At 44.0% G+C, this 13,358-nt stretch overlaps 1 protein-coding gene across 1 annotated transcript; it reads right to left on the bottom strand.

The window, feature by feature from the left end:
* Nucleotides 1–2,948: 2,948 nt before the first annotated feature.
* Nucleotides 2,949–11,718, bottom strand: Ccnb1 (cyclin B1). Its single transcript, XM_041663486.1, has 9 exons — nt 11,563–11,718; nt 10,917–11,087; nt 10,676–10,825; nt 8,901–9,083; nt 6,042–6,200; nt 5,594–5,830; nt 5,039–5,179; nt 4,345–4,455; nt 2,949–4,082 (listed from the first exon to the last, which is right to left on the bottom strand). The coding sequence occupies exons 1-9, from the start codon at nt 11,581–11,583 to the stop codon at nt 3,975–3,977; spliced, it is 1,281 nt and encodes a 426-aa protein (XP_041519420.1). The 5' UTR covers nt 11,584–11,718; the 3' UTR covers nt 2,949–3,974.
* Nucleotides 11,719–13,358: the final 1,640 nt, after the last annotated feature.

The following is a 13,358-nucleotide window of genomic DNA, read 5'->3' as shown; positions in this document are numbered from 1 at the left end:
AGTGAGTTCCAGGACAGCTATGGCTACAGAAACCCAGGGGTGGGAGAGAGTGTTAGAATAAATTTAAAACTCAGATCCCAGGATACAAAGTTGGGTTGGAAGGGATTGGGGTGGCAAATTGGAACAAAACACCTTATACCAAATTCTCAAAAATTCAAGATTTAAAATCTTTACTGGGTGGTGATTAAGTTACAAGCATATGAGGCCTGAGTTATGCCACCCCTCCCCCCATACCCATAGAAGCAAACCTAAGGCAGGCTGTGAAGCACTGTAATTCCAGCATTTAGGAGGGTGAGGAAACACTGAGAGCCAGGCCAGCTGGAGACAGCTGTTAGAAGCACTGCGTTCTAAATTATCTTGTACCCACAGAAAACCACAACCTCTCACAGTTCAGAGCAAGTTATCTTGTAGTGTCCCACCCCAACTCACTTAAGGCTCACTCAAGAGACACTGAAGAGGGGGCATAAATATTGCTAAAAGTCAGTGGAACAGGAAGACTGAGTCTGTCCCCATGAAAAGTTAGGGAAGCTACGTCCATGAAGTCTCAACAACATGATGCCAGACATGCTCACACGGAAGGGGGAAACTCGGGTGGGCCCCAACCTATAGTTGTCTAACTAGAGGAAACTAAGGAATGCTGAAAATGACAGAAGTCTTCCCTAGGAGGTTCTCTAGTTCATCTCTAATACCAAAATGGTCAGTGCTGAAATTATACACACAAGGAACATTATACAGACTAAGCATATGACTTTATGAACATAAAAACATATATAAAGTCAGAGGCCGTAAATTTGAGAATGTAAGGGGAGAGTTAACATGGAAGAAGTTGAAGAAAGGTAAAGGAAAATTATGTAATTATATTCTAATTAAAAAAAGTATCGCAAAGAAGCAAAAAATATCAAATGGAAAAAAGCATATTTAACAAATGGTACTGGCGGGCTGGAGAGGTGGCTCAGAGGTTAAGAGCATTGCCTGCTCTTCCAAAGGTCCTGAGGTTCAATTCCCGGCAACCACATGGTGGCTCACAACCATCTGTAATGAGATCTGGTGCCCTCTTCTGGCCTGCAGAGTACTGAGAATACTGAACATAATAAATATTTAAAAAAAACAAATGGTACTGGCATAACTGGATATCAACATGTAGAAGAATGAAAATAGACCCATATATATCACCATGCACAAAACTCAAGTCCAAATGGATCAAAGACCTCAACACAAAGCCAGCCAAATGAACCTTTTATAGAAGAGAAAGTAGGAAGTGCATTGGCACATGAGACCACTTCCTAAATATAGCCCAGCAGCACAGATACTGAGAGAAACAATAAATGGGACCTCCTGAAACGGAAAAGCTTCTGTAAAGCAAAGGACACAGTCAACAAGACAAAATGACAGCCTATAGAATGGGAAAAGATCTTCACTAACCCCACATTAGACAGAGGTCTGACCTCCAGAATATATAAGAACTCAAGAAATTGGAGACCAAAAGAACACATAATCCAACAACAAAAAAATGGAGTACAGACCCAAACAGAGAACTCAACAGAGGAATCTAAAATGGCTGAAAGATACTTAAGGAAATGTTCAACATCCTTAGTCAGAGAAATGCAAATTGAAACAACTCTGAAATTCCATCTTACACCTGAAAGAATGAAGATCAAAAACACTGATAACAACTTATGCTGGAGAGGTTGTGGGGTAAAGGGAACACTTCTGCATTGCGGTGGGAATGCAAGCTGGTACAACCCCTTTGGATGTCAGTGTGGCAATTACTCAGAAAATTAGGAAACAAGCTTCCTCAAGACCCAGTAATACCACTTTTGGGTATATATCCAAAGGATGCTCAATCGTGCCACAAGGACATGTGCTCAACTATGTTCATAGCAGCTTTGTTTGTCATAGCCAGAAACTGAAAACAACCTAAATGCTCCTCGACCAAAGAATGGATAAGGAAAATATGGTACATTTACACAATGGAGTACTACACAGCAGAAAAAAATGATAGCTTGAATTTTGCAGGAAAATGGAGCTAGAAAACATTATTTCAAATGAGGTAACCCAGACACAGAAAGACAATTATCACATGTACTCACTCATAGGTGGTTTTTAAAACAAAGCAAAGAAAGCCAGCCTACAAACCACAATCCCAGAGAACTTAGACAACAGTGACGACACTAAGAGAGACTTGCGTAGATCTTATCTACATGGGAAGTAGAAAGTAGAAAAAGACAAGATCTCCTGAGTAGCCGGGCAGTGGTGGCGCATGCCTTTAATCCCAGCACTCGGGAGGCAGAGACAGGCAGATCTCTGTGAGTTCGAGGCCAGCCTGATCTACAAGAGCTAGTTCCAGGACAGGCACCAAAAACTACGGAGAAACCCCATCTCGAAAAATCAAAAAAAAAAAAAAAAATCTGAGTAAATTGGGAGCAAGGGGACCTTGGGTAGGGCTGGAGTGCAGAGGGGAGAGACAGGGAGGGGAGCAGAGAAAAATGCAGAGCTCAATAAATATCAATAAAAAAAATAGAATGGAAAAGTAGTAAAAAGTAAAATCACAGCAATAAGCTTGAGGAAACTCAGGATTTCATAGTGAAGGCTCAACAAGAAGTTTCCAAATGGGAAGATATATGCCAGTGTACTCTAAGCAAGCACACAGGTAAAACCATGTACTGGCAACCAACCAACCTCAAAGTTCATGCGGCAAATATTTGACACCAACAAGCACTTGTAAGTAGTCAAGCTGTATCTAGCCCCAGAAACTCCTAAAACTCAGTACACAACCCTTCTATTAGATCAGAGGCCATTGTCACCTAAGATGTTTTATCACAGTGACATCCATCATACCGCTTACAGTTTACTAAGGAAATATACACCTAAAAGAGAAAGCATTTTAGAAAAACAAATTTTGAGACAGGGTCTGGCCTTAAACTCACAAGTCGGTATTTGAAGGCAAAGATGTTTATTAGCAACATGAAGTTTCTATACAGCAAAGGAAAACATTAAACAGTCAAAAGGGCAAATGGGAAAATTGGGAAAGCTTTCCATTAATAAAATTTTATTCAACTTTATTACTGGAGGTATGAATTAAAACAGAAAGAGACATGATTTTTGCCAGAGTCACAAGACAGAAGAAAGAGAGGAAGTGGCACCTTGGTCTTATCCAGCTGTGTCAGAATTTGAAGCATACTCCCCCTAGGAAAGCTGCTACGTATAAGGTGAAGCAAAGCACAAAAGAGCATTTAGCAGTACTATGTATAACAGAGGCAATGAGAGAATGCAGTCTGAATGTCTTTGAAGGGAAGACTGAATACATACAGTACGAAATGCACACTATGAATGCAATATAGGCAGTGAATGGCATTGCTGGGAAAAATGAACCCATATTAAAATATCTCCTTGATAACACATGCATGATTACATTTATACAGGACATTGAGACTGAGGGGCAAGTTCTTTTAAAAGATACCTTTAGTTTTAAACATCCTATTTTCCAAGTCAATTAAGAACAAATAAATAATTACACACAAAAACCTGGGTTTCAGCTATGAAAGTCCATAGCTCAAGAGATGGTGAAGGGCAGCAACCACCTGAAGAAAATGGAACTAAGGACAAGCCGGTAGATATACAGTTGAAACCAGAGCTAGGCAGAGGACTTTGCAGGTTGACTTAAGACATGATCAGGACACATAAAAGGTATATAAACATAGGCTACAATTATATACATTGCTTGGATCCCCTGTTAAAGTAAAACCAGTTTTAAAAATATTCCTAAATGAAAAACAGAAAAAAGATACGAAAAAAAGAAAAAAAATTCCTAAATGACAACTTTTGTTATCCTAGAGTCAGAAGCAAACCATTCAAATGAGGTGAGCTATGAAAGTAAAATGACCTTTATTGAAGAACACACAAACAATGTATACTATGTACAGGCGGCACATTGTGCCAATCGCATTTGCAGGTGTAGTGGTGGTCTACTTGAGTTATGCCTTTGCCACAGCCTTGGACAAATTTTGAACCAGTGTACAATTCAGCTGTGCCAGAGTGCTGATCTTGGCATGCTTGGCTGTTGCATACTTATTCTTGACAGTCTGTAAGAGAGAAGAACTATAGTTAAGAAAGAAAACAGAAACCCTCCCAATGGGGTGTGTGCACTGGAGGGGTTGGAGGGAGAAAAGAGATTGTAGCTTTGTTTGGTGCCTGTCCTGGAACTAGGTCTTGGAGACCAGGCTGGCCTCGAACTCACAGAGATCCCCCTGCCTTTGCCTCCCGAGTGCTGGGATTAAGGTATGCGCCACCACCAACCAGCAGAATTAAAGGTCTTAACCAGCCATGAGATTTCAGCTAACTCACCATGTGCTTTGTAAGGCCGCGGTTCACTGTGACGATATTCTTAGCCAGGTGCTGCATAACAGGCAAAAGGGATTCTTCAGTGTAGGACAGGTAGTGCTGCAGAGTCGGTGTCTAAGACAACAAAAACACGGTTTGAGACAGGGTTTCTCTGTAGCTTGAGCCTGTCCTGGAACTAGCTCTTGTAGACCAGTCTGTTGTTGAACTCACAGAGATCTGCCTGCCTGTGCCTCCAGAATGCTGGGTAGGTGTGCGCTACCATTGTCCAGCCAAAAACACGTTAAAACACCAGTCATTCATAAAACTTTCCAGATGCTATTCAAGAGTCCGGCAGGGGGATAGTGCATGGTAATCACAGCTGAAATCTAAGTCATCTCTTTGCCCAGGTATGCTTCTGCAAGAGCCTGTGCTCTAAATCTAACCACAGCATTGTAGCTGCTGGTTTCTCTACCCCAAGGTCAGGACAGCATCTGGTACATAACAATGTGAATGGGTTTTAGACCACTTGGCTTAGCTTCCGTGTGTGCAAGGATTTTAAGCAGACTCCAAAAGGGTGTTATCCTAAGAGGAAAGCTGAAGAAATGGAAGCCTTCACGTCACATTCCTGTTTAGGCGCAGAAGCGTCTTAAGGGCTGAGGAGGTGTGCATTCAAAGGCCATTTACTATGGAAAGCTTGCGTTTTGGAGAGACAGCTTACCCATTCACCATTGTCAAGGATCTTCAGTGCTAAGCAAAAAGCTCCAGCTGCAATTTGAGAAGGAGGAAAGTGCACCATGTCGTAGTCCAGCATTGTGAGCTCCATGAGGTATTTGGCCAAAGTATGCTGTTCAACATCAACCTGGAACAGAGCCACATGCTGAGCCTCTCTGGCAGAGCTTTACTTCAGCAGTCACTTACAAAGCAAGGCCTATCTGTGACTACACACTCTCAAATACAAAGGCCCACAGAAGGGTCTTAGGAGTAAGCAACCTTGGGCTGGAGAGATGGCTCAGAGGTTAAGAGAACTGACTGCTGTTCTGAGTCCTGAGTTCAATTCCCAGCAACCACATGATGGCTCACACCCATCTACAATGAGATCTGGTGCCCAGAACACTATATACATAATAGATTAAAAAGAGTAAGCAACCAAACGATACAGAGGTTGATTATAAATAGTAACAGCCATATCCTTCTCCCATGTAGTTAGCCATTTATCTAAGTCAGCATCTGTATTATCTAATGTGGCAAAGCAAAAATTTCAAGTAATCTGTACCTCTCCAATTTTAGATGCTCTACGGAGGAAGTGCAGAGGCAGAGGGCGACCCACACTGAAGTTTAGAACTCTCAGAATCTTCATTTCCATCTGTCTGATTTGGTGCTTGGTGTAAGTATTGTTAGTCACAAAAGCAAAGTCCCCTATTTCTGGAGGGTACATTTCTTCATATTTACTTGCAATAAACATAGCGGTCACACCAACCAGCTGCAACATCTTCTTGGGCACACAATTATCCTGTATTGGAATGTTAATGAACAATATGGACTTGAACATCAACTGGCCACACCTCATCTCCCTGGAAAGCTATTTGTTTCAGGCTCAGTGGTTAAGGTATCTGGCCACCATGTCTGGGACCTGGGTTCAACTGCCAATGTCCACTTCCCACCCCGCAAGGCTCTCACAGAACTCAGGCATGGAGAACTCGCAATTACTGAATCATACACACCTGCATGAACCGGTCAATAATGGAAACAGTCATGTACATGGTCTCCTGGAGCAGCCTAAATTTCATCTGAACCTGGATCAGCCAGTCAATTAGGATCGCTCTCATGTTTCCAGTGACTTCACGGCCCAGTAAGTATTTTGGTCTAACTGACTGTTCTTCCTGCAAAAGAAAATGTCGGTTAGCCTAGACGCACCACTCTCTGTACCATTTATGACAACAAAGACCAGTTAATTAACATAAAACAGCTCTGGGCAAAACTTCACTAAGAAAGTAAGGATTAGGGGCTGGAGAGATGGCTCAGTGGTTAAGAGCATCGCCTGCTCTTCCAAAGGTCTTAAGTTCAATTCCCAGTAACCACATAGTGGTTCACAACCATCTGTAATAAGATCTGGTGCCCTCTTCTGGCCTGCAGGCATATACGTGTATACATAATAAATAAATTAATTAAAAAAAAAAAGAAAGTAAGGATTAGAAGAGTGTGACAGACTTCATATTTTGAAGATACTGTGACATTCAATTAGCCAGTGGTACTGCAGGCCCACATCTTTGCACCTGTTGTCAGTTCCTACCAATATAAATTTGATTCATCTTCATTCAAAATTAGTACTATAGCTGGGTGGTGGTGGTGCACGCCTTTAATCCCAGCACTTGGGAGGCAGAAGCAGGCAGATCTGTGAGTTCAAGGCCAGCCTGGTCTACACAGAGCTAGTTCCAGGATAGGTTCCAAAGCTACAGAGAAACCCTGTCTCAAAAAAAAAAAAAAAAAATACAAAAAACAAAACCAAAAAAAAAAAAGATTGGTACTATAGAACCTAAGCTTTGTGATATAGAAAAAATAATCGTGAAAGTTTTAGATCAGCTAGAATCTTGCTTTAAGTTATAAATTCCAATCATCAACATAGCATAAAGAAAATAATGCAGCAAGGACCACTATGTTCAACTGCCAAATTCAATTCTGCAGTTAGAAAACAAATATAAAACAAAACCTTTTAGTATTAACAATTCTTGACAGCATGCCTGGATAGGTATCTTACTGCAGATTCCCTTAGAAAATATAGATTTCAAAAGGAATGGGAGCCAAGAAGATGGCTTTAATGGGTAAAGTGCTGATGTCAAGGCGGAAGGAGAACCAACTATTGACCTCCACAAAAGCACAGCCACAACCACCCTGTCACAAGGACAAGAGACTGGATAGACCAATGGTAACCCGACAATGCTGGGGGTACAGTTCAGGGCTTAAGCACCCACTTAGCACACCCAAGGTCCTGTACTTTGTTCCTAGGCTTCGGGGTGGCAATGTGATAAAGCTACATTAGAAGAACTGTCTTGTTTAAAGAGGTGAAAGGGTAATGCTGTAGTAATAAGAGGCGGCAGGGCTGCGTCCCCCACACCCGGCCGCCCACATGGCTAGCTTATGCCCCGAAATAATTACACGGACACTGTATTCCTCCAAACACTGCCTGGCCCATTCTCTTCTAGGCTAATTCTCACATATTAATTTAGCCCACCTCTAATCATCTGTATGTAGCACCCCAAGGTGCGCTTACCGGGGAGATTCCAGCCTAGTCCATCCTGGGTCGGAGCTTCATCCCGGGAGCGGGGCATGGCGTCTCTCTCTGAGGCGTCTGCTCCCGAGAGAGCTGTGGAGTCTCTGACCTCACTTCCTCCCAGCGTTCTGTCCTGTTTTCTCCTCCCACCTATCCTCTAACCAATTAAATGGGCCAGGGCAGTGCCTTTATTAGCCAATGACCTTCCTCCATCAGCCCAAGCTAGCCCTGAGCTTGATATGTGGTCAAGGATGGATTTCTACTGTTTCAAAACACAATTTCAAGTGTTATCTATTGCGAAGAAATTTCAAGTGTGTTGTTGATAAAAATATCTAATTGCTGAATTGATGGTGTACAACTTTTTTTGGTTTTGTTTTTCCAGACAGGGTTTCTGTCCTGGAACTAGCTCTTACAGACCAGGCTGGCCTTGAATCAGAGATCCGCGTGCCTCTGCCTCCCAAGTGCTGGGATTAAAGGCGTGCGCCACCACCACCCAGCAAAAATTTCTTATATACATTAATAGGCCCAACTAAAAGTATTCAATGAAAACTGCTATAGGTAGGTGACCAAAAGTGATGACACCCCCAAACTACTAGAGTTACATACAGACTGTAGTATTTTCAGGAAGAGCTCTTTCATTAGGTGGGTACTTCTCTTTTTGTTTTTTTCAAGACAGAGTTTCTCTGTATAGCTTTGGAGCCTGTCCTGTAGACCAGGCGAGTCTTGAACTCAGAGATCCACCTGCCTCTGCCTCCCAAATGCATTTATGTCTTTCTTTAATAAAGGCGAGCACCACCCCCCCCCCACCCAGCTGGGTACTGCTCTTGTAAAAGGACACGAGTTTCTTTCCCATCACCAACACCAACTGTTCACAATTAGTGCAAGTCAGCTCCAGGAGGAATTTGCTGCCTCTGACCTCCAAGGGCATGCATTTGCATGAGCATACATGCATGTATGTACACACACATACACACACATACACACACACACACACACACACACACACACACACACACACAGTTTTTACTTTTTCAAGACAGGTTTCTCTGTGTGGGTCCTAGATGGCCTGGAACTCACTCTCAAACTCAGAGGCCAGCATGCCTCTGCCTCCCAAATGCTGGGATTAAAGGCGGGCCACCAATGCCTGGCTGGCGTACAACTTTTTGAGGCCAGCCTGGTCTACAGAGCCAGTTCCAGGACAGCCAGGGCACACAGGGGAATCTGGTCTAAAAAAAAAAAAAGAAAGAAAACAGTTTTTAATAAACCTAGCTCCTAGAAGCATTTAGTAAAAGCAGACTGTAACAATACTGACCTCCAGTTGTCTGAGATAAGCATATATGTCTTTCACATATTCACTACAGAGGTTTGGGTCAGCTCCATCATCTGCATCCACATCACTCACGGCAAGAATTACATCAGAGAAAGCCTGACACAAATATTCTTCTGCAGGGGCACATCCAGATGTTTCCATTGGGCTTGGAGAGGGATTATCAACCTTAAAAAGGAAAGACTCCATGAAACAAAGAGAACTTGCTATAGTCTGGGAAAGTCAGTATTGGTATCCTCAATCCCAAGAAATCATTCTAAATAAATGTAATTCATTTCACTAAAGGAAAAAGCATTATTAAAAGTATATACTGGGCAGGAGAGATGGCTTAGCTGTAAAGAGCACTTGATTTTTTGCAAAGGGCGTCCTGTTTTTATGCAGGACCAGGTTGACTCACAATTCCAGCTCCAGGATATGATGCCCTCTTCTGGCCTCCTTGAGCACTGAATTCAAGTGCAAACCCCTGCCCTGCCCATGAAAAGTAAATCTTAAAAAAGACATTCCAGAGCCAGGCATGGTGGTATATGCCTTTAATCTGGGCACGTGGGAGGCAGATCTCTGTGACCTGAAGACAGCCTGGTCTCCATAGCAAACTGCACGTCAGTCAGGTATGGATAGTGAGATCTGGATTCATTCAAAGTAAAAATCCCAATTTAAACTAAGCCAGTTTAAAACAGGAAGAACTGGGCAAGATGGGTAAATGTGTCTGCTTGCCAAGCTTAACAACTTGAATCAACCCCCAGGTCCCACGTGGTGGAAAAACTGACTTAAAAGGTATCTTCTGACCTCTACAAGTGTGCACTCATACACAAAACATAATGTAAAAAACTTTTTGGTTTTTGTTTTTTGAGAGTGAGGGTTTGGGGCTGAAGATGGCTCACAATTAGGAAGCCCTTGCTGCTCCACCATGAGGACCAGAATTCAGAACCTAGCACCCACATTGGGCTGCTCCAGCTCCAAGGGACCCTATTCTGGCCTAATACAGACACACACACATAAAGGAAGTCAAAGGAAAAACTAACAGACAGCGCTACGATCCCAGTCAAAACCTCATTTTTAGGCCTAAAGTACTAACCCATCATTTTTCCCCTTTGATTAGGGTCTCACTACATGTAGCCCTGGCTGGCCTGGACCTTACTAGTCAACTAGGCTGGCCTTGAACTCACAGAGATCCGCCTGCCTCTACCTCTCTGGGATTAAAGGCATGCGCCACCACTGCCAGGCAACTCATCTTATTTTCTGTCTGAAAAAAATTTACTCTTTTAACAGATTTATTAATTTAGTGGCCATATTAGAGAGTAAAAGTTTCATGAGCACATCTCTGCTTCATTCTGTTAATTTCAGACAGAGTTGGACTTACAGCACTATAACAAAAACCTTTGCTTCAGGAAACTACACATAAAGCAATGAAAAGATCTGACCCATTTGCTTCATCCTAGCACCAGAGGTTAGGACAGCGATGGCTACAGAGACACAGAGAAAAATGATGGTGCCCACCCTTGACCTCAGATCTCAGGAGGCAATCAAACCTCCGAGTTCCAGGCCCTTCAGCAGCAGTGAGACCCTGTCTACACAAAACAAAGCCACATTTATCTGCCACCATCTTAATTATAGCTAATACCTACTCCAGAGTGTGTTAGTGCACAGTAAAGGCTTTTGATAAGCACTCAATAATATTTAGATACTTAAATGCTGCCGTGTGTATCAGAAAGAAATGAGTCAGAGAAAAAAATGAGATGTTTTAAAAATGCTGTGTTTACCAAAATAGGTTCAGGAGAAAGCTTTTCTTCCATAACAGGTTCAGGCTCAGGCTCAGTAATTTCCACCTCTGGCTCACTCACAGGAACCTTCTCCAGAAGTTTTGGTGGGATTTTGGCTGAAACTTTCCCAGTAACTGAAGTTTTTAGTTCCTGTGGACAGAATGGAGAAAACAAAGTTTTCCCAAGGGTGACAGCTGGAAGTCAGGCTCTTTCAGGACAGCTGGGCCAGAAAGACAGTTACCTTTTTCAGAGGCAGTCTGGCCTGTGCCTGTTCGCTGACTTTGTTACCAATATCTCCGAGAGCGGTTCTTGGTCTCAGCCCGGGCTTGGAGGCTGCAGCAATTGCCACAGGCACACGCTTGGCGCCTGCCATGCTGACCTTGGCCTTATTTTCCGTGTTAAGTTTCGTGCTCTGAAAAAAAGTTAAAAATCACTTGAGAGCGGATTCATGGCGGCTCCAGGAAATCAAGCGTTAATTAAGGACAGACTCAACTGAGGATCCCTGAGGGAAAGCCAGGATTCTAGGGTCTAGCCTCGGGCCGTGCCACGCCGAGTTTCCACCCGGATTTTTTACACTCACCTACTACCCAACTTCCCCTTAAGTCCTATGCCATCCTAAAGACCGTGAATTTACATCGGAAAGAAAAAAACCACAGAAGCCTCAGCTGTAGATAGCACTCTGGGAAAGCAAAGTGCTCGCTCTGGGGCCTTCATCACTGAAGTACACTGTGCATTCCTCCCAGTCCTTATGCCCAGATAGGTTCAGAGATCTTTTCCACCATCCAGCCGATCCTTCGCTCCCCCGGGACCCTCCGGGACCCCCCCTCCCTCGCCTGGTCGCCGCGGTAGAAGACCGCGCCGACGATCGCAGCCCCCGCCCGGCTCACCCTAGTGACCCTGAGCGCCATGGCTCCTCCTGTAGAAGAGGCTCAGCGACCAGCAGCAAAGAGCCCACTTCTGGCTAGCCAAAGGTAGACACCAACAGCCGTTCCTCCGCAGCAAGCCGAGAGGAGTCTGCCGGGCCTGGGTTTAAACCCCGGGTCGCTCGCTCCTCATTGGTCCGTTCGTGGCACTCGCTCTCTTCCCATTGGCGCTGCGAGTTCCCGCAGAATGCGTTTCCTGGGCGATCCCGCGACCACATTCGGCGGGGGCGGGGCCAGAGCCACGCTGCGACCCCCGCAGCCCGGTCCACCCCGCGCAAGCTCAGGCTCGGCGCCTGCGCACTCCCTGCTGTGCGGCCACCTGCCTTAGGTAGGCATGGTGTGCAATTGCCTACTTGTGTGCATTCTACTTTGTGCAGTCTATGCTAGCCTAGGAGACGCCCTACTATTGTTTCTTACCCTCCTTTAATCCCAGCACTCGTGAGGCAGAGGCAGGAGAATGTGAGTTCGAGGCCAGTCTAGTTTACAGAGAGAATCCCAGGACAGCTAGGGCTACACAGAGAAATCTTACTTTGAAAAACCAAAAAGACGCCGGGCGGTGGTAGCACCGGCCTATAATCCCAGCACTCGGGAGGCAGAGGCAGGTGGATCTTTGTGAGTTAGAGGCCAGCCTGGTCTACAAGAGCTAGTTTGAGGACAGGCTCCAAAGCTACAGAGAAGAAAAAAAAAAGAAAAACCAAAAAGAAAAAGATTGTTCCAACAGCTATCTGGGATAGATATTTGAGATTTACAGCATGAAGTTATAGCACACATATACACAATAAATAGTTGTTATAATTAAACAAATTAAAATATCACCCTCACAGTTTCTGCCCCAGTGGTAAAAGAAAATGTACCTTCTGCTCAATTTTGCTGTAAGCTTACAATTACTTCAAAAATAAGTAAATAATGGGGCTGGGGAGATGGCTCAGAGGTTAAAAGCACTGGCTGCTCTTCCAGAGGTCCTGAGTTCAATTCCCAGCAACCACATGGTGGCTCACAACCATCTGTAATTTGATCTGGTTCCCTCTTCTGGCATGCAGACAGAACACTGTATAAATAATAAATAATTAAAAAAATAAGTAAATAAAAAATAAGTAAAATCTATTTGTTTACAGCCACTCAGGAGGCGGGGGGGGGGGGGGGGGGGGGAGTGTCTCTGTGAGTTCAGTCTGGTCTAGTTCCAGCACAGGCCCCGAAGCCACAGAGAAACCTGTCTCAAAAAACCAAAAAGAAAATCTACTTCTTTAAGAGGAATCCCTAATGCAACTCTCCATTCTTTTACCTGATGCTCTTTATTAACTTCATAAACTTCAGTTGTTTTTTTTTCCACCTTAGTTTTCAGTAACCCTAATGAGTCTTTATTTATTTTTGACTAGGATCTCAAGCACGGCTTGAGCTGCGAATGCTTTTACATCTCCAATTCTCCCTCCACCTCCTCAGGGTGGGGATAGCAAGTGTACACCACAGCACCGACTTTACATCACACTGGAGACTGAAGCCGGGCTTTCGAGCGTGCGGGGTAAACACTGCCAGTGGCGCTGTATCCCCAGCCCTCTAGAAATCCTTGCTACACAAATTAATATATTCAGTAAGCAAATACTATATCCCTGAACCTACCACACTCCTCTGTGTGTGCGCACAAAAGCTCGGTTTGAGATAAGTCTTATCATAGCTCACTCTGGCTAGGAAGGCTGCGTGTCTGAGGCTGGCCTTGGAATGTGTAGTGATCTTCCTACCTCAGTTTCCTGAATGTTGGGATT

This window comes from Microtus oregoni, unplaced genomic scaffold (assembly GCF_018167655.1).
Source record: "Microtus oregoni isolate MIOR12 unplaced genomic scaffold, Mior012 000014F_ref0000157, whole genome shotgun sequence".
Taxonomy (NCBI): domain Eukaryota; kingdom Metazoa; phylum Chordata; class Mammalia; order Rodentia; family Cricetidae; genus Microtus; species Microtus oregoni.
This window is presented reverse-complemented; position numbering and strand designations above follow the sequence as displayed.